Raw genomic sequence first — 27,087 nt, 5'->3', positions numbered from 1 at the left:
TGGAAAGGAACACTGGCAGGGATAACAGCACAGCAGCAATGGCTCAAATTTCGCAAATTACCCAATTTCCCTCGGGATCAATAAAGTATGTCTGTCTGAATTCCTGGTAACAATTCGGAAAGCAAGAATATATATTCTAGAGGGCATATAATTGAGCAAAATTTAGTGGGAAGTTAAAGGCTCCCTAATCTTCTAAAAACCAATAGAAGGAAACTAAAAAGTCATTAAGGTAAAGACGGAACAAAAAAGTAAGCTATCCAATAATATTAAAGAGGATACCAAAAGCTTCTCCAGGTATACAAGATGTAAAAGAGAGGAGAAAGTGGATGCTGGAGAGGTAGTAATGAGGAACAAGGAAACAGCAGATGAACTGAATAAGCATTTTGCACCACTCAATAACAGTATGGTGGAAGTTTCAAGTATCAGGGATCTTGATCTGTGTGAAGCTACCAATACTAGAGAAGAGGTTCTTGGGAATCTGAAAGGTCTGAAGATAGATAAGTCACCTGGACCTGATGATGCACATTAGGGTTCTGAAAGAGGTAGCTGAGGAGAATGTGGAGATATTAGTAATGAACTTTCAAGAATCACTAGATTCTGGAATGGTTCTGGAAGACTAGAAAATTACAAATGTCACTCCACTCTTTGAGAAGGGTGAGAGGCAGAAGGAAACTACAGGCCAGTTAGTCTGACCTCAGTGGTTGAGAAGATGTTGGAGTTCAAATATTGAGGATGAGGTCTCAGGGTATTGGGAAGCACATCATAAAATAGGCCATAGTCAGCATGATTTTCTCAAGGGAAAATCTTGCCTGACAAATCTGTTGGAATTCTTTGAATAAAAAGCAGGATAAACAAAGGAGAATTGGTTGATATTGTAGACTTGGATTTTCAGAAGGCTTCTGACAGGTACCACACACGAGGCTCTGTGCCAATGGTATTATAGGGAAGATTCTAGCTTGGGTAAAGTAGTGGCTGATTGGCAGGAGGCAAAGAGTGGGGAAAAAAGGGAGCCTTTTCTGTTTGGCTACCAGTGATGTTATATGACATTGATGTGGATGATGGAATTGATGGCTTTGTTGCAAAATTTGCAAGCAATTTGAAGATAGGTGGAGGGGCCTTAAGTTCTAGTAGTTGTGAGGAAGTAGAAAGGCTACATTAGGCCTTAGACTGATTAGGAGAATGGGCAAATAAGTGGCAGATGGAATACAGTGTCAGGAAGTGCATGGCTATGCATTTTTATTTCTTCTAACAGAGAGTTAATCATTTTCTAAATGGAGAGAAAGTGAGGTGCAAAGGGACCTGGGAGCCCTTGTGTAGGATTCCCTGAAGGTTAATTTGCAGGTCGAGTCTGAGGTAAGGAAGGCAAATGCAACTTTACCATTCATGTCTAGGACTAGAATATGAAAGCAAGGATGTAATGTTGAGACTTTATAAAGCACTTGTGAGGCCTCACCTAGAGTATTATGTGCAGTTTTAGGCCCCTTATCTAAGAAAGGATGTGCTGAAGCTGGAGAGTTCAAAGGAGGTTCATGAACATGATTCCAGGATTGAATGGCTTGTCATATGAAGAGCGTTTGATATTCACTAGAATTCAGAAGGATGAGGGGTGACCACATTGAAACTTGTCAAATGTTAAAGGCCTGATAGAATAGATGTGGATACGTGGCTTCTGGTGGTAGACACCTCGAAGACCAAAGGGGAAAGCCTCAGAATAGAGGGGGATCCTTTTAAAATGGAAATGAGGAATTTCTTTAGCCAGAGTGGTAAATCGGTGAAATTCTTTGCCACAGGCAGCTGTGGAGGCCAAGTCTTTATGTATGTGTAAGGCAGAGGTTGATGGATTCTTGATTGTTCAGGGCTTGAAGGAACATGGGGAGAAGGCAGGAGATTTGGGGCTGAAAGGAAAATTGGATCAGCCACGATGAAATGGTGGAGCAGACTCAGTGGGCCAAATGTCCTAATTCTGCTCCCATATTTTATGGTCTTACTCTGACTTCTCATCTTTTTTTCCAGTCCCTATGAAGGTCTTCTGGCCAAAATGTCGACTGTGTATTCCATTCCATTGATGCTGTTTGGCCAGCTGTTTCTCCAGCATATTGTGTGTGTTGTCCTGGATTTCCAGCATCTGCAGATTTTCTCCTGTTGGTCATTATATAGGTACAGATAAACATACAAAAAAATTTGACAGGTGAATGATGAAAAACCTGATTCTGCTATGGGTCTCTAAGGTGGACAGAGTGAGATTGGGGCAGAAAGAGGGGAGGGAGTGGAAATTACCAGAGCAACATTCTCTATTGATCAAAAAACCAACTGGGGGGATCTCAAGACATCAGCCAGGAAGTTAAAGCTCAGTCACAAAAGGGTCTTCCAAATGGACAATGACCCCAAAGTATACCTCCAAAGTTGTGGTAAAATTGCTTAAGGACAACAAAGTCAAGGTATTGGAGTGGCCATCACAAAGCCCTGACCTCAATCCGATAGAAAATTTGTGGGCAGAACTGAAAAAGCGTGTGCAAGGAGGCCTACAAACCTGACTCGGTTACACCAGTTCTGTCTGGAGGAATGGAACAAAATTCCAGCAACTTACTTTGAGAAGTTTGTGGAAGGCTACCCAAAATGTTTGACCCAAGTTAAACAATTTAAAGGCAATGCTACCAAATACCAAGAAATTGTATATAAACTTCTAACCCACTGGGAAAGTGAGGAAAAAAATAAAGGCTGAAAAAAATCATTCTCTCTACTATATTTCTGACATTTCACATTCTTAAAATAAAGTGGTGATTCTAACTGACCTAAGACAGGGAATGTTTTCTAGGATTAAATGTCAGGAATTGTGAAAAACTGAGTTTAAATGTATTTGGCCAAGGTGTATGTAAACTTCTGACTTCAACTGTACCTTTGTATCCAGAACAAAGCTTGCTGAAGTATGCTCAGCTCTCTCACCCACGTCATTTAAATTGAAATGGCGAGTGCCCACACTGATCTACATGACATGACACTTGTTAGTAAAGACCAACCTAAAGAGGAACATTTAGCTACTGCACACCCTTATTCATGTTATTTTACTGTTCTTGGGAGCTCATGCAGTAAATTTTGGGACACAAAGTATTGAAATCAAAATGTATCTGCCACTCCCTCTTATCCATTATTTCATCTTCAAACAATTCCAGAAAGTTTCACAACCATTCCATTTCATAAAACCATGTTAAACCTTTCGTTCAAAGTTCTGAGTAAGCTTACTATCAAAATATGAAAAACCACCCCAACAGAGCACACACACAACCAACGTAGAAAAGACAACTATAGTTTTCTCAATGCCCTATTACACCCAAACATCACCTCTCATTATTGTTAACAATGAACCAAGAACAAAGGCTACAATAAAAAGACAAACAAGATAAAAACACAAGCGTTGATTTATTAGTTGTGCATCCAGGAAATCAAAGCACAATTTAGGAAATTGTTGCATTAACCTTCAATTTCTGGATTTTTGAACAACATAGAGAACACACAACCAGAAGAGTGCAGTTCCAATGCAATCTGCAGAGTTCTCCAGACTATTCACACCTGAGATTACGCTCTTGCAGAATAAAGCATCAAAACATACAAATTAGATTTCCAGAATGATCCATATTGAGAAAGTTCCCTCGACACAATTTATCACTTGTACATGAACACTAGCTATCAAAAATGTGGCAAGAGAGACACTCATGTCAAACAGTACTGTGCTTAAAACATCAGAACCACAACTGAGGGGTGAGATATGGACCGATTCCCCATCATGAGACACAGTCAAACGAGAGGTTAATGAATCTTTCCAGTCTCTGGACTCCCCTGTCACTTAAAGACCATTTATGACAGGTATTTTTACTCCTTTTGCTGGATAAGAGATCAGAATGTATTTGTGTCACTGCAGGCTTCATTGTTTGCAATGTGTGCTGCCGCTGTTGTAATGTAGAAAACAGTACCCACAACTGTATAACTGTGGCAGGTAGTGTGAGAACAAGCTGTTGTCAGTGACAAAAGGTACAGCCTGGAAGTGGGTTTTGAAGGAGAGGGTCAGAGAGGGTAAATGGGAGGTTGTAGAGGGGTGAGGGAAAGAAATAGAGGAGGAAAGGGTGAGGGGGGTTAGGTCAATGTCTTTAATATTGTTCAGCATCCCCCTTGTTCTCTCTCCTTTCCGTGTTTCCTGTTGGTTGTAAGATTGCCTGGCTTTGAAGTTACAGTTAGAGCTTCACACCACAACGCAAGTACTGAACAGACTGTAATCAGACTAAACATCAGGAGTTGAAATATCATCTTTAAAATATTCTTTAAAAACAATTTTTTTTGTTTAGAAAGGGTAAATTAAATTTTCAGCAACTTCATTATCATTGGGGGCACATTCGCAAATACCAGCTGAAGAGAGCTCTGTTGCAAACCAAACCCTTCGTTAAACCTTTGATAAAAAGAGAAGGACCTTTCCCCTGAAAACTGCGACAGTCCCGAAGTAAGAGCACCTGGGCACAGCGTCAAAACCAGGTAATGACAGGCTAAGACAGTGGAAAGGTGAAAAACCCCCTTTGATGACACTGTCCTAACCAACCAGAATGAAAATGATTAGATTATTACACTCACCAGTAATGCCAAAGGCCACATGGCTATAAACGATGGGGATTACTTGAGGAGAACTGGGGATGAAGTAGGGAGGTACTAAGGGTTTGTGAACCCTGGAACAGACTGTGAAAATACACACAACTTTATACTTGCTTGAATTTAGGTCTAAGTTACAGGTTTTATGGAACCAGGTGAGTAAACCAAACTCAGATGCAAATCAGCTAGTATTTGAACAGTAGATGATGCTGAATATTTTGCATTCAGACCATTAAACTCAGATCACTGCCAGTCTCCAGTTTAATTCTCTCCCATTTACCAATTTGCTGATCAAGTTAATCAACACAGCTGAAAGCAAGAAAACAGCCAGCACAGGAAACACAGAGCCCCAGCTGTGTCATATTTACTGATTCTCCAGTAAATCAGGACATCATTGAGAGCTCCTGTCATGATTCTAGCCCATGCAATGATTGGGAGTACTGGCTCTTATTGTGCTTGAGTACTGTTAGAGATGAAGTGGAAAAGTGCCAGGAGGACTTCAATGTCTCCAGCTCAACTTCAAGATCATGAACGTGATTGTTTCTCAAGTAGTGTTCCCGTCAAACCAATATATACACAAAATATCTAGTGGTCCCCTGTACAATAAATATATTTGTCATTTTATGTGGAATTTGATCCCAGCTCATAAAGCTCCTTCATGGAGACGTCCCTGGTATCACCACAAAGCAGCCAGGCCATGGTCTTCCCAACATTCAGCGCCTGCTTGAAGGATTTTAATTCTAATGCATTCTGACAGTCGGAATCACAAGTAGCATCTATTGGGGTCAGTTTACCAAGAGGGCCTCTTCATAGGTAGTCATTCTGTGGGGGAGATGGATCTGGATTAGATTTTGCTGAACAACAATTCAGAGAACAATGTGATGCCTCTCATACCATCTCACCCACCTCTACACTGAGGTGGATCAGAGGGACCTTCCATGAATGGAATGGATGCAGACTCAGTGACATGGAATGCATTCCAAGTTTAGCCATTCTACCTGGCCGTTTAACAGGTCGCTGTTCATTAATTCCATTCAGGAGGGACAGGGCTAGGCTCAAATCCTGTATTAATTAACACCATCTCAAGGAACAGAATACTAAAACACACAAAACCTCAAAAGATCGTAAGACAAAGGAGCAGAATTGTGCCACTTGGTCCACCGAGTCTACTCCACCATTCCATCTTGACTGATTTATTATCCCTTCAACGCCATTCTCCTTTAACCTTTTGATTAATCAAGACCTCGCAACCTCCGCCTTAAATGTACCCAATGACTTGTCCTCCAGTTGTCTGTGGCAATGAATTTCACAGATTCGCCATCCTCTGGCTGAAGAATTTTTTCCTCATCTCTGTTTTAAATGGACACCCCTTAATTCTGAGTTTGTGCCCCCTGGTCCTGGACTCCCCCACTATCAGAAACATCCTCTCTACATTCATTCTATCTAGGCCTTTCAATATACAATGAGATTCTACCCCCATTCTTCTAAACTCCAGCGAGTACAGGCCCAGAGCCAAACGCTCCTTATCTGAACCTTTTATTCCTGGGATCATTCTTGTGAACTCCTCTGGATCCTCCACATCTTTTCTTGGACAAAGGGCCCAAAACTGCTCACGATACTCCCAGGAGTTTGATCAATACCAGATAAAGCTTCAGCATTGTAGTGCTGTTGGGGAGGGTTTAAACTAGATTTGCAGGGGGATGGGAAACCAGAGTACCAGAGCAGATAGTGGAGCAGAGGTGAAAATAAATTATGTTAAAAGTTCATGCAAAGTCAGAAATAGAAGGGTTGTGTGTGGTGGTAATAATCTTCTGAGGTGTGTCTATTTCAATGCGAGGAGTATCGTGGGGAAGGCAGATGAACTGAGGGCGTAGATTGACACGTGGAATTATGACATTGTAGCCATTAGTGAAACTTGGCTACAGGAGGGGCAGGACTGGCAGCTTAATGTTTCAGGGTTCTGATGTTTCAGACATGATAGAGGCAGAGGAGTGAAGGGTGGGGAGTGACATTGCTAGTCAGGGAAAATGTTACAGCAGTGCTCAGGCAGGACAGATGAGAGGGCTTGTCTACTAAGGCCAAATGAGTGGAGCCGAGAAACAGGAAAAGTATGACCACATTAATGGGGTTGTATTATAGATCACCCAATAGTCAGCAAGAACTGGAGGAGCAAATCTGCAGAGAGATAGCAGACAACTGCAGGAAACAAAGTTGTGATAGTTGGGGGTTTCAATTTTCCACGTATTGATTGGGACTCCCATACTGTTATAGGTCCAGACAGGTTAGAGTTTGTAAAATGTGTTCATGAAAGTTTGAGTGTGCAGAGTTTGTATGTTCCTGTCAGGATTAAAAGGCAAAGTGAATAAGAATAAGGAACTTGGTTTTTAAGGGATATTGGAATTCTGATAAAGAAGAGGAGAGAGATGTATGATAGGTATAGGCAACAAGGAGCAAATAAGGTGTTTGAGGAGTATAAAAAGTGCAAGAAAATACTTAACAAAGAAATCAGGAGGGCTAAAAGAAGATATGAAGTAGCTTTGGCAGTCAAGGTGAAGGATAATCCAAAGAGCTTCTACAGGTATATTAAGAGCAAAAGGATAGTAAGGGATAAAATTGGTCCTCTTGAAGATCAGAGTGGTTGGCTATGTACGGAACCAAAAGAAATGGGGGAGATCTTAAATGGGTTTTTTGCATCTGCATTTACTAAGGAAACCGGCAAGGAGTCTATGGAAATAAGGCAAACAGCTAGTGAGATCATGGAACCTATACAGATTGAAGAGGAGGAGGTGCTTGCTGTCTTGAGGCAAATCAGAGTAGATAAATCCCCAGGACCTGACAGAGTATTCCCTCGGATCTTGAAGGAGACTAGTGTTGAAATTGCAGGGGCCCTGGCAGATATATTTAAAATGTCAGTAACCACAGGTGAGGTGTCGGAGGATTGGAGGATAGCTCATGTTGTTCCATTGTTTAAAAAAGGCTTTAAAAGTAATTCGGGAATTATAGGCCGGTAAATTTGACATCAGTAGTAGGTAAATTATTGGAAAGAGTACTAAGAGATAGAATCTACAAGTATTTGGATAGGCAGGGACTTATTAGGGAGAGTTAACATGGCTTTGTGCATGGTAGGTTATGTTTAACCAATCTATTAGTGTTTTTCGAGGAGGTTACCAGGAAAGTGGATGAAGGGAATGCAGTGGATGTTGTCTAAATGGACTTCTGCAAGGCCTTTAACAAGGTTCCGCATGGGAGGTTAGTTAGGAAGATTCAGTCACCAGGTGTACATGGTGAGGTGGTAAATTGGATTAGACATTGGCTCAATGGGAGAAGCCAGAGAGTGATAGTGGAGGATTGCTTCTCTGAGTGGAGGGCAGTGACTAGTGGTGTGCCACAGGGAAATGGGTCCATTGTTACTTGTCATCTATATCAATGACCTGGATGATAATGTGGTAAACTGGATCAGCAAATTTGTTGATGATACAAAGATTGGAGGTGCAGTGGACAGTGAGGAAGGTTTTCAAAGCTTGCAGAGGGATTTGGACCAGCTAGAAAAATGGGCTGACAAATGGCAGATGGAGTTTAATGCAGACATGTGTGAGGTATTGCACTTTGGAAGGACAAACCAAGGTAGAACATACAAGGTAAATGGTAGGGCACTGAGGAGTGCAGTAGAACAGAGAGATCTGGGAATATTCATACATAATTCCCTAAAAGTGGCATCACAGGTAGATAGGGTCATAAAGAGAGCTTTTGGCACATTGGCCTTTATAAATCAAAGTATTGAGTATAAGAGTTGAAATGTTAAGGTGACGTTGTATAAGATATTGGTGAGGCTGAATTTGGAGTATTGTGTGCAGTTTTGGTCACCTACTTACAGGAAGGATACTAATACGGTTGAAAGAGTCCAGAGAAGGTTTACAAGGATGTTGCCGGGACTTGAGAAACTGTGTTACAGAGAAAGGTTGAATAAGATAGAACTTTATTACCTGGAGCGTAGAAGAATGAGGGGAGACTTGATGAAGGTGTATAAAATTATGATGGGTATAGATAGAGTGAATGCAAGCAGGCTTTCTCCACTGAGGCTAGGGGAGAAAAACAACCAGAGGATATGGGTTAAGGGTGAAAAGGGAAAAGTTTAAAGGTAACATTAGGGGGAGCTTCTTCACAGAGAGTAGTGGGAGTGTGGAATGGTCTGCCAGTTGAAGTGGTGAATGCAGGCTCACTTTTAACATTTAAGAAAAACTTGCGATAGGTACATGGATGAGAGGGGTATGGAGGGATATGGTCTAGGTCACTGGAACTAGGCAGAAAAATGGTTCAGCACAGCCAAGAGGAGCCATAAGGCCTGTTTCTGTGCTGTAATGTTTTATGGTTCTACTTGCAGACCTGTATACATTACCCTTTTTGATTTTGCCCCCCTGTTAAGACTTTAACTCATCCCACTGACTGTAATTTTCCTTTATCATCTGCCTGGCCTCCCTCACAGTCTCACTACACACTGCATCTCGTTGTATACCAACACCAACTCTCTGGCTGAGAAAGCCACATGGGAGAAGTCCATCCATCATTCCCTCCTGTAGGGAGGCATCCAAAGACTTGGGACTTCCCCAACACATGGGCACACTGGGCCTGGGATCAAACTCACCCAGTCACCACCAGGTATATCAGGGAGAGGGGCCTGGGTCTCTTCACCCCCACCTCTACACATGGGCACAGTGGGCCTGGGATCAAACTCACCCAGTCACCACCAGGTATATCAGGTAGAGGGGCCTGGGACTCTTCACCCCCACCTCTACACATGGGCACAATGGCTAGGGTATAACCTCCAACAATGTGCATTTCCTCAGCCTTTCCAGGACAATACAACAAGAGATGGCAGAATAGGGAGAGGGAATAGAGACAGGGAACCAGAGGATGAGAGCTCCTCATGTTGGTCCAATGAGCATGCTAGAATGGGGCAGAGGACAGAACTCAGAAAGGTGGCTAATGCAAGCAGAGAGGAGCAAAGGATGAGCCAAAGTCCTAAAGTAACAATGGGACGAGGCTGTGGAGCCCAAAATTAGGTTGAGAAGATGAAAATTACTAGGTGCAAAACAAGAAAACCTATCAGGCCTATAGTTGTAGGAGCGATCAGGTACTGAGACAGAATCCCCAGCAACAGAGGCTCAGGAACGCAGTGACTCCAGTTCAATCCTCCATAATGGTCCAAGCCCCTCCACTCAACAGTTCAAGTATGACCCTGTCACACTACATCTGGGCTGGCCAAAAAGTGGTCTCCATCCCCTGGCAGGTTCACCATCAAGAATCACTGCCATAAGTGGTGCCAAGCAAACCGCATGGGTGGGAAAAGTACGTTGCCAAAAAGGAACAGCTTGATGGAAAGGGCAAAGGAAAGGTAATGACAACTGCAGATGCTGCAAGTCTGAGGTAGAAACAAAATACTGGAAATACTTGGCCAGCCAGATAGCATCTATGGAAGGAAACAGAATTAACGTTAAGTACATTGATTAGCTCTGAGAAAAGTCCTCAGACTGGAAGTGGTAACCCTATTTATTTTTATACAGTCTGCCTTATTTGCCAAGTGCATTCATCATTTCCTCTTTCTACCTATGCAAGGGGTGCACGACCATAAGACACAGGATCATAATTAGACCATTCTGCCCATTGAGTCTGTTTCACCATTCGATCATGGCTAATTATTTCCCCTCTCAAATTTATTCTTCTGTCTCCTCCCCATTACCTTTGATGCTGCTACTGATCAAGAATCTCTGCTTTAAATATACCAAATGAATTGGCAATGAATTCCACAGTTTCACTATCCTCTGGCCAAAGAAATTCCTCATCTCTATTCTAAAGGGACATCCTTCTATTCGGAGGTTGGGCCCTCTGGACCGAGACTCTTCATCTCTTAAATCCCCTCTATCTAGACCTTTCAATATTCAGAAGGTTTCAATGAGATTACCCCCATTCATTCTTCTAAAACTCCAGCAAATATGGACCCAGAACCATCAAATGCTCCTCAAATATTAACCCTTTCATTCCCTGGACCAATCTCCTAAACTTCCTCTAGATCCTCTCCAGCAATCTTCTCTTAAATATGGGGCCCAAAACTACTCACAATACTTCAAATGTGGTCTAACCAATGCCCTATAAAGCTTCAGCATTACATCCTTGCTTTTATATTTGAGACCTCTGGAAATTAATGCTGACATTGCATTCCCTTCCTTAACCACAAACTCAATCTGTAAGTTAATCTTTAGGGGAATCTTGCTCTAGGATTCCCAAGTCTCTTTGCATCTGATTTCTGAATTTACTCTCTGTTTAGAAAATGATCTATGCCTTCATTCCTTCCACCAAAGAGCATGACCCTACACTTTCCTATACTGTATTCCATCTGTCCAAGTCCTTCTGCAGACTCCATAATTTCTCAATACCATCTGCCCCTCCACCTATCTGGACTGTGCACTGTGGACAGCTTCGCACATCAGGGGTTTTTAAAGAGTGGAGAGGCATAACATGACCAGCAGAGATATTGAGAAGCAAAGTAGTGAAATCAAAAGAAAGAAAGGAAACAAAACTGCAGAAAGATAACCTTCATTTTTCTGTGTTGAAATAGAGGAATGGAAGGCTGATGACACCTACAGGGATGAGAATTGATGTCTGGATCACTGGCCTCGGAGAGCATAGAACAGATTTGACTGGATGATACTGAGGCACTGAGGGTTAAATTATGAAGACAGGTCACAGTTTAATCTTATATCCCCATGAGTATAGAAGAGGTTTTCACCACACTTCTGTAAGGTACAGGAAACTACTTCAGCACAGATTCCCTGCTGGCTGATATTTCCATTCCAACTTTTCCTGCAGCCTGCTCTTCCCACGTTCCTGTCAACCTGACTCATATTCTACACACTAGACAACTCACAGCAGTCAATCAACCCATGAACCCACATGTCTTTGAGACACTCAAGGACCAGAACACCTAAAGATAGTCCATGTGGTCCCAGAGAGGATGTGTGAGTGCAACGAAGACAGCACCCAAGGTCAGGATTGACACTGTGTGGCTTTAGTGAAGAGGTCCATGTTGATACAAAGGCTTGTATCATGGTCTCTGTGGGCTTTGCTATTGCTTGCATGATGGGTGGTGGAGGTTGATGGTTTTGCTGGAGCAAATGGGGCAGGGAGAAGGGGGAGGGTTGATTCTTTTGCTCTGTGTGCAAGGGAGGAAGGGTGTTTTGGAGCTCTAATGCTTTCTGTCATTCAAACTTTGGGGCTTTTCATCTATTTTGTGGATATCTGTGAAGATTAAGGATTTCAGGTTGTATACTGATACATTCTCTCATATTAAATTGAACCATTGGTATTAAAAGGTGACCTCCCCACACGCCCACCTTGCATCCAGTGTCCCTGCTGTGATCAAGAATCAGACAATAGGTACGTGGGTAATGATCCCGGCTCCACTGCACCCCTTGCTGAGTTTGGGCTGAATTTTGAACTCAGAAGCTCACCTCACCTGGGACTGAGGACAGTTCATTAAGTCCCACCTTACCTGTCACAGCAACAGAAAAAGGAGCAGACAGAGCTCTCCACCTCACGGAATTTGCCCGAGTTTGGAGCATCTGTACACTCAGCGATAAACTCGCGAAGCTCGATGGGACGGACCCCGCTGATCCCATGGTGCTGGAATGGAGAAATTACACAGAAAACTGAACTAAACACATTGGACATAAGAAACATACAAGATACTAGAAATGGCCTCTTTCAGGAACGAGGTCAGACTGTGGTCATACTTGGCTTTCCCTTAATAGCCTCTGACGTGCAGCGAGTTCTTCACCTTGTTGCCCCTTCACCATGAGTAACACTGACAACCTGACCACTGGCATGTTTACCAACTAGTTCCTGGTTTCACTGCACAAGTAAACTTTGCGGACTAGTGATCAGAACACCAGACCATCCTTCCCCTCTGTCCCTGACACCGACCTCTTCAATTTGGTCCGTCATTTAAATCAGCCAAACAGCAGGTCTGATTGACACCTAAAACTGGGCAAACCCCAGCTTGTTCATTGCTCTAGTACCCAGGCCCACTGCCTTGACTCAGTTCTGCTTTGAATCACCTCCAAGTCTGCTCCAGCAGCTAAACATTGGCTTGTCCCCTGCACTCTGGCCCAGACACTTTCATTCTGATTTAGCCCCTGCATGCCATGGTGTATTCGCTTTCCATCTGTGCTGGGTTGAGTGTCGAGCTAGCAACTCGGCCTCGTAAAAACAAGAAAGCATGCTTTAAAAAACGGAGGCTCTAGACTCTTTCACACCGCAAAAATGTCACATCATATAGGCAGTTCAAAAGCTCAACTCTGAAAGGGAAGCTACATCTTATTTGAAAAAAGGTGTGATTAATAAAGAAACTAGTTGTTTTGTTTGCTACCAGCAAATCATCGCTGTGCTTTACTAGCGTAATCTTAAACTGGAAATATGTATTATATTATCAATTGTACTACCCATCCCTGCTGAGCTTCAGAGTCAGCCACAGTAGCCCTGATCTGTTGGCCCCTGATAGTCAATCATCCCTCAGGAGTACCCAAAGGGGTATACATTGCTGAGGGAAATGGCCACAGGGGGACCCTGCACTAACTGCCTGCTCCTTCTACCTTTCCTGCTAGTCATCTCTCTGCTGCTTGAACCTTAGGTGTGACTAAAACTTGTCAATTATGTTCTCAACATCTTTGATAATTCCAAGTATATTCAACTCCAGTCCAGCTTCAGTTTCTTGATGTGGTCAGCCATAGCTAGAGCTGGGTATACTTCATACAAACAAAGTAACTGGAGGTAGTGGCAGTGTACCTGTTCTCCCACATTCTGCAGGAGGAACATACTATGTCCAGTTACTCTGCACACTTGTTCCTCTGCCAAATCCTCAGCACTTAGAGCTCAAACACAGCAACTCCAAAATCACCACTCCAGTAGACTGCTTCCCTTTTATACCTGCAAAATGCCTTCTAAAACACTACTGGTTTCTCCCCTCCACTACGAAGGCCAGACCAGATCTTTCTCAACATACATATATATATATAAATATGTATATGTATGTATCTTTTTTTTCTAATAAATTCCCTGCCATAACATTACTCCTACTGCCCTTCTTGGGTTAAAGGCATTTACTAGTACATTTATTGTATTGCGTTCAATTCCAAACTTTGTATTGGATGGATGTGTATTTGGTCAGGGTGCAGAGGTTTAACAGGATGCTGCCTTTATTGGAGACATGCTGGAGGCTCTGTTCTCTAGAGCGGTGGAGTCTGAGGGAAGATTGGATAAAATTATGCAAAACATAGATAGACAGTCATCATCTTTTTTGCAGAACTGAAATATCTAATACTAGATTTAAAGTTAGGGGGCAAGTATATAAAAAAATGTGCAAGGCATGTTTTCTTTATTTCGATACAGAGTCGTAGGAGCTTGAAATGTTTGGCCAGGATAGGGAGGAGGGTGGGTGGAAAAAGCAGACAGCACAGGAGCATTTAAGGGACTGTTAGCACTGATAGGTAGATGAATAGGCAGAGAATGAAGGGATATGATCAACTGGTGGGGAGAGAGTGTTTAGCTTAAGCAGGAGCCATTGGATTAATTTGTTTTCATGTGCTCAAAGGCCTGTACTGTACTGTTCTTTATTCTATACACTCGTAGTAAATGAAACATTAAAAAATCTGTCAGGGCCCCAGCAATACCTTCCGACCTCCCACAGTAAACTCGGGCACAATCGCACGAGGTCTGGGATATATCAAACTTTAACTCTCAGTCTTCAAGAAGTCAGCTTTTATGTTGCCCACCACTATCCCTGAACACTTCAACTACAATATTTTTGTCCTTTATGAATACCTTCAAGAAGCATAATGTTAGACTTCATCCACATCCTGATTCCACACTCCCAAATCCAGAGAAGATTCAATTCCTAAAACATTCACATGTTCCACTTGACATTCTTTGTCTCATAAACCAGATTCCATAACCTTCCTCCACAATCATACACAAATTCACAGCCTGACATTCATAGTTCCCCAGAGTTAAGACATATGTTGCAACTTTACAAAGTCCTGGTTAGACCACACTGGTGTGCTGCCCTGGTTGCCTCACTGTAGGAAGAATGTAACTGCACTGGAGATTGCACCAGTGTATGTAGGATGCAGCCTACATAGGAGGACATTAGCTAAGGAGAAAGATCAGACAGGCTGAGCATGTTTCACCTGGAATGAAAGGTGACCACATAGAATTACAGTAATTCCAGTTAATTGAAACAGCCACTTAGTTAGGAAAACTCTTCAAGAACAAAAGCAAATAGAGAAAATAGCCAAGATTTCCAACATTTATTTGCTGATTAATTAGCACAGAAGACAGTTGCCAAGCAGTTTCTAACTACCGCCATTAGCGTGCACTTGTGCATCTGTTAGATACTGCATGCTGCTGAAAGCAAACAGCTTTAAATAGCATCAGTTGCATGTGTTTGTCCTTAAAAGCAGTTATTTTTGTCTATAATAGTTGACGAGTAATAAGCAAGACAATTCAGAAATATTTTGCTCACTACAGTTTCAGCCATTTAGGCTTGGAGATGCCAGAGTGAAAATGAAACAATTACACAACTTCAGCAGGTTAGGAACTCTGAAGAATTTCAAGGTATTGACAATTATCTTGTATGTTACAATGATAATGAAGATTTGGTAGTTGCAATTGTCAAAAGCAGTGTTTGAAGACAGTACTGTAGTAGTTTTGATAATGCTCTAATTTGTTCTGTATTTCATTTAAATACTTAACTTGTTACTTAGTTAAATGGTAGTTGATCTTTTTACATAACTTTTTAACTACTTCAATGAAACTTGAGACAGCTGCGCAATTGGGACAAAATGTACTGGTCTGGATGTGTCCCAATTAACCACTGTATGCAAGATTGAGGTGTAGATGGGTTAACAGTAAAAATCCTCCTCCCTCTCCCCCATGCAGAAGTATTAAAAACAAGAGGTCATAGGCTTAAAGTGAGGGAAAAGAATTGGAAAAGAGAATCTGAGGTGATTGATATTTATATTTGGAATGTACCACAGTTAAGATAGTCGATATAATCAGTATGTTTAGGAGACGTTTAGAAAGGCGCTCTATTAGACAAGGAATAGAGGCATTGAGACTTGTTAACAGCAAATGAAATTAGTGTAGAAGTCTGGTGCACTAGCAACCAGACCAGAATGGGCATGGTGGGCTGAGGGCCAGGCCAGGGCATGGGCTAAGCGGAACTGGGTGCTCTTTATGACCCTATGACTCCTTCATTAGGTGACAATTATCCAGTGAGCTCCCTTACTTCCCCCTCTGCAATTCTTTTTCTTTGCTCTTCATACCAATTACCAACTCTGCTTCATTAGGCCTGATCCACTGTCAGCATCTCCACCCTCCAATTTGCCCTCAGCATTTTTCAGACTCAAAGACATCTGATCCACTTGCACTCACACGAACCTTTATGGCTTCATAAGAACCAGTGATGAGGGCGATGAAGAGACTGAGAACCATGTAGATGAAAAGGCTGATGAAGCTGTACAGGTAGATCTGGCTAAACAACCAAACCAGTGTACTCTTCTGCTGCATGTGGGAGAACGTCACGAACATGTCATCCCCATTGATGAGTGAAAACAAACACTCAGACACCATCGAGAGTGTTCGAAACTGCAATACAATGGAGAAAAACATCACACGTTCCTCAGACCACTCCTGCCTCCTGCATGGCAGCACTCTACTGAAACACCAACCCATTAGCCTGACTCTTACATTGTTACTCCCACAAAGCCACATGCACTGAAAGCAAGACAGATCTTGTTTACCCAGAGGAGCTTTAAACCCAACTGACAGGAGCAGCTCAGCGCAGCCAAACACCTCCTTGCACACTCAGATGGAGTGGCAGGAACACTTAGGAGGTTGCAAGAAGGAGCAGAGAATGGAAGGCTGGGTTGAGGGGTGAATGAGTGAGTAGTGGAAAGGTTAAAGGTAGAGGAGGAATGCAGGAGGGAGTAGTGAAGTTAACAGATGGAGGGGGAGCTAGGAGTTGCCTTTAGTTTCCCTGTACACTTCACACTCAGAGCTAATGTTTCACACTGTCATCTTGAACAACATTAGTCTTGTAACCTGAATGTCAGTCTGCGGTTAGGGTTTTCATGGACAGAGACAGTTGTTTCCCACCTAAAATATAACCCCATTCAATGAAAGCTGTATTCAAAGTTTACTCATACCCCCTTTCTAAGCACTGAAATTGTGTCCGATTGCCAGAATGCAAATGAATTGTGTCTTTGCACCCTATTTAACAGCTGACCAAGTCCAGGCAAGAGAAACAGAACTTGTTTGCTCGGACCAGGAACGTGAGAAGTAGGTGGAAAACTTAGCTGGACTCTGATCAATTAGGAAGCTGCAGATCAATTTGATTATGCAGTAGGCTTTTGCCATGTTAAACTAAGATCTCACACCCATCAAAATCACTGCAGACAGAGGTGAATAGTCAGTAGCAAAAGTTAGTAACTAGCTGCAGTGAGGGGTCACCACAGGTTGCAGGTGAACTCCCAGCAGGGTACAGAAAATGAGGAGATGAAAGGGCAGAGTAAATGCTGCAAGCACTCAGCTGCTCAGTTAGCATCTGTGGCAAGAGAAGCAAGGATACCATTTCAGGTAAAGAACTGTTTTCCTCCCCAGAGATATTGCCTGACCTGCTGAGTCTCCCAGTATTTTCTGATTTTATTCCAAATTTACAATATCTGCTTTTTTTAAAACTGCCCTGTAATACTATTTTTTCAACTGCGACATTAAGGTTACTGTAACATGGCAACCCAAATTCAAGGAATTCCATCCCAAAGTAAGAAGCCCTGGTTTGCAGTCATTTATTGAAAGTCCTTCATCAGGATCTCTGTACAGTGGTGGTGACTACCAGCATGTTGTACACGTAGGGCGCAGGGATAGACACTTGCTAATTCAATCAACTTCAGAAATGTAAGTTCTTAAGATTTATTCTGACATTAAGTCAAAGACTGCTCTCTCTCTCTCTCTACACCTTTGCTGTACAAGTCCTCTGTTAAATCAAGTGCAGAGAAGTGTTCTTGAACCGCTGGTCAACATTTGCACTCAACTAGTCCCAATGAGATTAATTAGCCAGTCATTTATTACACTATCAAAACAAGCAAGCTGCCAGAACAGTTATCACACCACTGCAACGGCTGTAGAGAGAACTGAGAGTTCCAGGTCGAAAAAGGCAGGATACTTCCAGTCCTGACCTTATGATGACAGCATTATCCCGACATACCTTCTCATGATACGGACCCAGCACTATCCAGCCACAAAAACAGTAACCCATATAGATCACAGCAACACAGCAGCAGAATCTGATCACATTCGGGAAAGACGCTCGGAGAGTCACAATGAGGATCTGTAGGAAGACAGACACTTCAGTAACCTGAGAACAAAGCCGCAATGTAATACACACAGAGCTTCATATGATCAAACTCTCACACAGGGGTGGTATATACACACCTCCGTCGTCCTCATTGGATAATCCTCATCCAAACAGGTTTCCACTCTCCTACCTTGTTCACAATCGAATTCCAGTGCTTACTTAGATCGAGACCTCCGTCCTTGTTAAAATTCTTTTACTCTAGTTTTATTTCAATGGCTTCCTTTAATAGGCGATCCCAAAAGCCATTGGCATGACACAGTAGTTTTGTGCCAAAGTCAATTGGAAATACAGTGTTCTGCTACCACTGTTTTCTTCAGGTTACCCAAGCGGATACATCTCCAGTGCTCCTTCATGTGGGTTTCCACTGTCCATCCTGTCTGGCCGATATATGCTGCTCCGCATTCACAGGGGATCCTGTAAACGCCAGCCAACCCGAGTACCAGGTCATCCACAAACCCACATGGAAACTCAAGTCACAGCTTATGTGGGACAACGATGACCAGGGACTCAGATCAGCTGGCAGAACACTGCATTCGCCATAGGGTTGACTTCGACAACATAAAAAAACTGTGCCACATCATTGGCTTTGGGACCTGAGAAAGGAAATGATTGAAATAAAACCAGAGGAAGAGTTTTAACAAAGGTGAAGGACTCACTCCAAGTAAAAACTAGAATTCAATTGTAAACAAGGTGGGAGAGCAGAAACTGGATAGGATGACTAACCAGGCAGGACAAACTACAGGAGTACAACTAGCACTGGACTAGACATGCCCAGGCATCATCATTAAAGATAGTGGAGTAGGCCATCGAAACATCAGTAACAATTGATACTTGTACCTGGCTGGAAGCCCAAGATGACTTTATTTGTCACATACTCTGGGAAAGCACTAGATCCTTTTTTCACATGGAGATGGCTTGGATCCCCAAATATTAAAAGGATGATTCAGTTGAGTTTAGGATAACTGAAAGCATGTTTTTTTTGAGCAGATGGAAACTATTTACTCTGTGAGGCAAGACTAGGGAAGCAATAACATCAGAATTGAGTCCAAGTTGCCCAGGGGTGGTAACAGGAACTATTTCTCCCACAAAAAGGTGTGTCAAAAATCTTTAAATCTCTTCTTCCAAATACTATTGAGTCTTAGGTGGGTAGGAAAGGTGTGGTTGGGGTGAGGATACATATGCAAAATTTCAAGTCCAAGTTTTACAAGTAAATGCAGTTAAGATAAAGATTCGAGGGCAGAGCTTAGGACAATGGTGCCTAAGCAATTCCTTGGCTTGTATCTTCGGAAACAGCTCTATTTCTATCTTTAGTATCTCTGTTTTTCCCTTTCAGCGTTCTTTTGAAGACCTTGTCCTGGAGTTGCATGCTGACTTCGGTTCTTTGTGGAAATGGGACCCACTATTGCGATCTCACAACTGGCCACTATTTGATATGCCAAGGATGCAGCCTAGAACAGTAGCACGCCTTCAGGGTTCCAGGATTTCATCGCTCTGGAGTTGGATGGACTCGAGATCAGTGCCACCACAGAAAACAGTGGTGTTGGGGGAGATGGAAGATCGAAAGCTGGGAACAGAGCTCAGAAATGTGGAAACAGATTTTTAACACCATAAATCAGTGAGTTGTTGTGTTATGTCTCCCCTCTTGCTGTGAGATGGGGACACCTCTTTTTCCCTTATTAGGCAGAGAGAGAGCCTGTGGTATGTCGAATACCGGGTGAACGGGTAGTCTTTGGGGTACTGCAAGCCTGTGTCTTTATGGATGCTTTGCTGCACGCTCAAGTGCTTGGTGGGGGACAAAGGGTCGTTGCTTTGGTGCTGCTTATGCATGGAGGGGGGTCTTTGGGGTTTTAATATTTAACCGTCATTCTTTCTTTGGGGGCACTCCTCTGCTTTTGTGGATGTTTGCGAAGAAAAAGAATCTCAGGATGTATATTGTATTCATTTATCTGACATTAAATGTACCCAATGAACCATGGATTTATTACATAGATGAGAGAGAGATCAGTCTTAGCACGGATAACTTGAACACCACATTACAATCTTTAATTTCTTTGATGGTGAAGGCTTTGATTTTGCTTCGTATTGCTCTTACTTACATTATATTTCTGAAAGAAACTCAAATAGCGAATCACTCCAACCCAAACTAACAGAGTTGAGGTCCCGAGCAAAATACTGCACAGGTCATAGGATGCAAAGTTCTGAAAACAAGAACAAAACATTTGGATTAAACACAATACTGATGAAGTTTACTATACAGGTAATCCTGACATTTCACTGGCTCACACTGCAAACCTTTAAAGTCATCAGTACTAAATATTCCAGCACACTATTGGGGAAAAGGCCGGTTCTTTGCTCTAATATTCTGGTCATTATTTATCCTTTGCTTGGCACCTAGTAAGTCATTACTTGGCTGTTACTAACACCTACAACAAATAAAAGTGCTTCCTTGTTAAAGCTGCCACTTCAAATTGCCTTTAAAGCACAGTGGCTGTTATAATGCAAGCTTGGAAGGTGCTGTAGAAATGACGTGCTTTCAGTGATGAGCAATTGGTACTCCCAGTCTGCTGAAAGAGTTTATTCTTATTGTATTGCTTGGCTGCAACATGGTACTACACTCCTATTGAAGCACCAAGCAAACTCAGTTACTGCTCTCCGCAATTCTGTTGGCAAGCATTGATCATTAAGCACCCCAAACACCCAGGTCATGCTCTCGTCTCGTTGTTGCTATCAGGTGGTACAGGAGCCTCAGGACTCACACCACCAAGTTCAGGAATAGTTATTACCCCTCAGCCATCTTGTCGCAACATATTGATGCAGCTATAAAGGCAGCAAGACAGTGGCTATATTTCATTAGGCCTTGGAGGAGATTTGGTTTGTCACGTAAAACAGTGAAAACTTCTTCAGATGTACCTTGGAGAGTATTCTGACTGGCTGCATCACCATCTGGCATGGGAGAGTGGGAGCTACTGCAAAGGATTGAAGTACGTTACAGAAAGTTGTAAAATTAGTCAGTTCCATCATAGGTACTAACATCTGTAGTAACCAAGGAGTGGTGCCTCAGGAAGGCAGCATCCATCATTAAGGATCTCCATCGCCCAGGACATGCCATCTTCTCATTGTTACTGTCAGGAAGGAGGTACATAAGCTGAAGGCCCGCACTTAACAACTATATATATAAATAATAAAAAAAGACTATTTTCTGAGGAAGCTGAGATCCTTCAATGTATGCAGCAGGATGTTGGAGATCTTTTACCAGTCTGTTGTAGTGAGTGCAGCCTTCTTTGCTGCTTTATGTTGGGGGAGTAGCATCGATGCTGGTGATGCAAAAAGACTAAATAAACTCATCAAAATGGCTGGATCCGTCCTTGGCTACAACCTGGACTCTTGAGTTTGTGGTGGAGAGGAGGTAACTAGACAAACTGATATCCATTGGGGACAATCTGGCACATCCTCTCCGTGACCTACTGAATAAACAGCAGAACATCCTTCAAACAGGCTCATTCAGCTCCGCTGTCACAACGATCGTTACAGAAAATCTTTCCTACCAAATGCAATAAGCATATACCGTGAGTACTCAGATCTGCAGCCGGATCTTCAACTTCCTCACAGACAGGACCCAGGCTGTAAAAATAGGGGACAAGCTCTCCTCTACAATCACTCTGAGCACCGGTACCGGCCCCACAAGGCTGTGTACTCAGCCCCCTGCTGTACTCACTGTACACCCATGATTGTGTAGCCAAGTTTCCATCAAACTCAATATACAAGTTTGCTGATGACACCACAATTGTAGGCCGTATCTTGGGTAATGATGAGTCTGAGTACAGAGAGGAAATTAAGAACCTGGTGGCATGGTGCGAAGACAATAACCTATCCCTCATTGTCAGCAAGACATTTGGAAGGCCGTACCTTCCAAATATCCGGACATGACTTGTACTACCTTACTTTCCCTTTTCTATTTTCTAATTATGATTTATAACTTAAATTATTATATTTACTTTGATTTGTACTTCAGGGAGCGTGAAGTGCAGAATCAAATATCACTGTGATGATTGTACGCTCTAGTATCAATTGTTTGGTGACAATAAAGTAAAGTATACAGAGATTAACTTCATCTCTGTGTGACAGGAGAACACACATCTTATTTTACACATTATTATTGTACATTGGTAAATTATTGCCTGCTTTATTATTAGTTAAGTCTGCACACTGCTAAGTATGGTTTTAAATGTTGCTGTTGTAACAAAAGAATTTGCCACTTGGGATCAATATTATATTTACATATCTAATCACATACACACACACACACACATATACATTTACAGTAGTTCAGGTTTTTTCTCTATATTTATCATCTATTGCATTGTACTGCTGCGACAAAGTTAACAAATTTCACAACATATGCCAATGATATTAAACCTAATTCTGATTCCGTATTTTGCATGCCACTGAACGAGTGCCTTATATCGCATCTGTCTTTCACTGAGTTACACACTGATGTGATAGTGCAACATCCCAGCAGGTGGCACTATCAACAGTACTACCAGTTCAGGGTGGGCCGAGCTCGGGCCAGGGCAGATGGAACAACTGCCATTCGAACAGCGCAACTTTAAAGTCCATTAAGCTGCATGAAACCGTGAGTATACAAAGATTGAAAAGCTATTTCCTCTCTGCCAACAGTTAGAAAGTTCAAAGTACATTATCAAAGTACGTATAATACATACAGCCTTGAGCTTTGTTTCCTTACAGGCAGCAATTTTAAAATCATTTTTAAAAAAAGACAGTCAAACAGCCAATGTGTAAAAAAAAATGAACAAATCGTCCCAACAATAAAAGGTAACCAATAACATTCAGAACCAAAGTTCAAGAAAGTGAGTTCCCAGCCAGCAAACCAGTCACAGCCAATTCAGGAGCCCATCAGTTCAGGCCACAGCCTCAGTTCAGCATAGAGACAAATAAACCTCACTGAGCAGTGAGCTGAACACCAGACCATGCCTGGTCTCTGGCCTAACAGACCTTTTCAATCTGGCCCAGTGCTTAAATCAACCAAACTTCAGCTCATTCTTTGCTCTTGGAAGTGGGCACTGCCACTTTGATACAGTCTTGAGCCTGGAGCCCGCTCCCTTGATTTTACATATACCCAACCTTTCCCATCTGGCCCAGTGCTTAAATCGCAAAAACATTGGCTCATTCTTAGCTCTCAGGCCTGGGCGCTCCCACCTCAAATCTCCCTCACCTCACCACAGATCTGCCATTTCAAACCTGATCCAGGACCACTCCAGCAGTGGCCATTCACTGGCTCGTTCCTCATTCACGAGAACAGGCCCCACTGTTTCAATTCAGCATGTACACACCACAGCACAATCGTTCTGCATCTTGAGGACTTCAGCTCACACTGTAAAAAATGCCAGATTGTAAAGGCAGTTCAAAAGCTCAGCTCCAAAAGGGAAGTTATAGGCTATCAACTACTGTGATGGTTTTCCAGAAAAATTGTGATTAATAGTTAGTAGTTTTATTTACTGCCTGTAAGTCATCACTGCGTTTCACCAGTGCCATCTCAAACAACGACCATGAAATTAGCAGACAACTGCAAAAGTCCACCTGGTTTCTGCCAGTCACCCAGGGAAGGAAAGCTGCTGCCGTGTCCTCACCAAGTATACGGGTATCTACAGCCCCACAATGACTCCAAACTGGCACACCACTCAATTCATGACCAGCACAATAAACACAGGTCCTACCAACACTTGTGGGAATCTCATGCAGGTGTACAGACCTTACACTAAAATGGGGTTTGTTCTTTGTTCTAATTGTGCTGTCTTTAAAAATTGTGTGTAATGTTTGTTTTTCTTGTGAAAGCACCTCTACTTCCTCCGGAGTTTGCAAAGATTTGGCATGGCATTTAAAACTTTTGACAAACTTCTACGGATGTGTAATGGAGAGCATATTGACTGGTTGCATCACGGCATGGTATGGAAACACCAATGCCCTTGAACAAAACATCCTACTAAAGGTAGTTATTATGGCTCAGTCCATCACAGGTAAAGCCCTCCCCACCACTGAGCACATCGACACAGCTCTGTCACAGGAAAGCATCATCATCAGGGACCACATCACCCAGGTCATGTTCTCTTCTCGCTGCTGACATCAGAAAGGTGGGACAGGAGCCTCAGGACTCTCACCACCAGGCTCGGGACCAGTTATTACCCTTCAAACATCAGGCTCCTGAACCAGAGGGGATAACTTCCTTCGCCCCATTGCTGAACTAGTCCCACAATCTAGGGACTCACTTTCAAGGACTCTTCTCATATTCTCAATATTTATTGTTTATTTTTTTCTTTTTTTTTGTAGTTTGTCATCTTTTGCACACTGGCTGTCCATACAGTTGGATGCAGTCTTTCATTGATTCTGTTATAGTCATTGGATTTACTGTGTATGCCAGCAAGAAAACAAATCCCAGGGTTGTGTATGGTAACATATGTAATTTGCTAATAAGTTTACTTTGAATTTAAACCATTTACTGAGGATCAGTAGCATGCCTTTCTGCACAGAATGAAGTCACAAGTTCAATAATATGCAGCATGAAATGATACGACTTCCCATACCTTGGACTCGATTCCTATCTTCATGATCGTACCCACAAAGGTGAGCACGTCACTGATAATCAGCAGAACATACCAGCCATTGATAAACTCCAAGCGAGTGGTGTAGGACACATCCTTTTTGTGCTTCAGCTTGAAAAATTCCCTAAATCGCTGGATTAAAAAAAAGAGGTTTAATGAATCCCTCAACATGCAGTTTTAAATCTCTTGGCACCTCAGACTCGCTGCCAATCTACAGTGACAGATATATACTGTACAAAGCTGCTGAGGTGGGTGAGTCAACGGTGGACATGCCAAGGGAGATATTAACATCTCAGGTTCTCAGCTGAACTGCGACAGAACACTCCTATTGTACAGATAATTAACAATGACACCATTGATAGATCTGGAGAGAGAATCACATTCTTTTGCCCAGGATGGAAATGTCAAATACTGAAGGGGAAAGTTCAGGGATGATTTACAAGGCCAATTATTTTTATCTACAGAGAACGGTAGGTGTCTGGAATGGACTGCAAGGGAAGCGATGGAAGCAAACACAATACTAATGTTTGAGAGGCATCCAGATGGGTACAGGAACAGACAGGAAAGGGAGGGGTTTAGAGCAGGCAGATCAGATTAGATAAAATTGGCATCATGGTCAGTATAAACCTTGTGCGCGTAGGCCTGCCCCTGTACTGTTTTACATTCTTATCTGAGGGCTAAAGTTGGTTGGAAACAAACATCCATTTCCCTGTGTGAAATGGATCCAGTAACTGAAATGATATTGACAGCCATGCTTTGCAGAGCACTGAAGGGATCGTTTTAGAGCTATACTTGACGATAGCACAAAATTAGGTCATTAAACACTTGAACAGAAAAGTCATCAAAAACCAAACTCAGAGATTCCCACCAACCTTAGCATGGCCTCACTGATAAAATACTAAGTTTAACTGTTAATTTTGTTATTCTCAGTATTTCTTCACCATAGCCCTTTATAATTCAAGGAAGGCATGTGTTTTTGTTCCTCTAATTCTCTTTCAATAAAGACCAATACTTCTTGCACTCCCAGTTCTCAGCTTTCAGTTATTTCTGTGCAATGGCATCTGGATCCTTCTGAACACAAATGTCCAGCAATCTCAGAAAATGCATCTGTAGAGAATGAAACAGCTGTGGTTTTAACTGGGAAAGAGGGAAACCAAATTTCAGGCACCCATTAACTCAATTAGGCCTCACCCTATCAGAAAATCCCACTATGTTCTATCCTTCATGACCTTCTGTCCCCTAGAACCCAACTTGGCTCTTTCCTAGGGCATGATCTAAAATGACTGCCTCTGTTTCCACCAATACTGCCTGAGTAGCTGAGCATTTCTAACCATTTGCTTCAGATTTCTAACATCTACCATTTATTTTAATTTTCACTTATAGTGTATAACATCTCCACATTTTATGTTCCATCTGACACGTCCTTAATCATTCACCAAGCCTATTTACATACTCAACGATGCGCAATAGACTTTTTCCTTAAAATGGGCCCTTTTACGTTTTATTTTCTTTACTAATCCTCTATCCAGATTAAGATTTATAAAGTTCAGTCATTTAATTGCATATGGTGTACTGTCTGCTATTTTGCGGTGTGGATTTGTAACCGGGCAACACATCATGCAGCATCCACACAAACAAGATTGCTCAGTTTGGTGGGGCCAGAAGTTGTTTTCTCCTAGATCGGGGGTCGGCAACCCGCGGCTCCGGAGCCACATGTGGCTCTTTTACGTCTGTGCTGCGGCTCCCTGTTGCTTTGGGAAATAATTGGTCAGTATTTAATTAAAATGTATTTTATGTTAGTTTGTTAGTTTTTGAAATGTAAATCTAAATTTGAAGATTATGGTGATCTTGTACAATCTAAATAAGACATTGTGGTGACCCATTTCCTGACACATCCGAACCGGCTCTCAATTAGCCAGCGTTCAGGCTAAGGGAGATAGCCTACGGGGGTTTGTGAGTACGTGTCTTTTGCAGCATCCGCGCCCATGGGGGGCGGGTTGAGGGAGGCTTAAAAGCAAGGCTGTTTAGTTCGAATAAAGCTAACTTTGACTGCAGTTTACTGACTGCGTGTAGCACACCGCTACAACGTGTTTTTATCGCTGGCTGTCCGGAGGGGAGGTGCTGAAACGCTTTGTCGCGTGTCTGGAAGAAGTGAAAACTTTCCTGGGCAGCAAAGGGCTCACCTTTCCTGAGCTGGAACAGCCAGAGTGGCTGGAAAAGCTACACTTCATGGTAGACATGACAGCGCACCTGAACACGCTGAACACAGCTCTTCAGGGGTAAGGACGTACAGCCCTGCACATGTTGGAGGATGTTTTGGCATTCGAGCGCAAGTTGACAGTGCTTGCCAGAGATTTACAGAAAGGCACATTG

The 27,087-nt window shown here is 42.5% G+C and overlaps 1 protein-coding gene across 2 annotated transcripts in view; it reads right to left on the bottom strand.

Annotated features, from left to right (window-relative positions):
- Positions 1 to 3,398: 3,398 nt before the first annotated feature.
- The window catches only part of mcoln1a (mucolipin TRP cation channel 1a), a 72,164-nt gene continuing 48,475 nt past the window's right edge, over positions 3,399 to 27,087 (bottom strand). Inside the window, exons 9-14 of one of the 2 annotated variants that reach the window (XM_059992088.1) lie at positions 24,697 to 24,846; positions 20,194 to 20,295; positions 17,948 to 18,070; positions 16,123 to 16,329; positions 12,179 to 12,309; positions 3,399 to 5,454 (exon numbers count right to left, since the gene is read on the bottom strand). In XM_059992088.1, the coding sequence (XP_059848071.1) occupies positions 5,418 to 5,454; positions 12,179 to 12,309; positions 16,123 to 16,329; positions 17,948 to 18,070; positions 20,194 to 20,295; positions 24,697 to 24,846 (750 nt within the window). In that variant the 3' untranslated portion in view covers positions 3,399 to 5,417. The remainder of the gene's footprint in view (positions 5,455 to 12,178; positions 12,310 to 16,122; positions 16,330 to 17,947; positions 18,071 to 20,193; positions 20,296 to 24,696; positions 24,847 to 27,087) is intronic. The other variant, XM_059992089.1, reaches the window with a different exon arrangement.

This window comes from Hypanus sabinus, chromosome 16 (genome assembly GCF_030144855.1).
Source record: "Hypanus sabinus isolate sHypSab1 chromosome 16, sHypSab1.hap1, whole genome shotgun sequence".
In the NCBI taxonomy this organism is placed as follows: domain Eukaryota; kingdom Metazoa; phylum Chordata; class Chondrichthyes; order Myliobatiformes; family Dasyatidae; genus Hypanus; species Hypanus sabinus.
The sequence above is the reverse complement of the archived record's forward strand: the minus strand, read 5'-3'. Positions and strand labels throughout refer to the sequence as shown.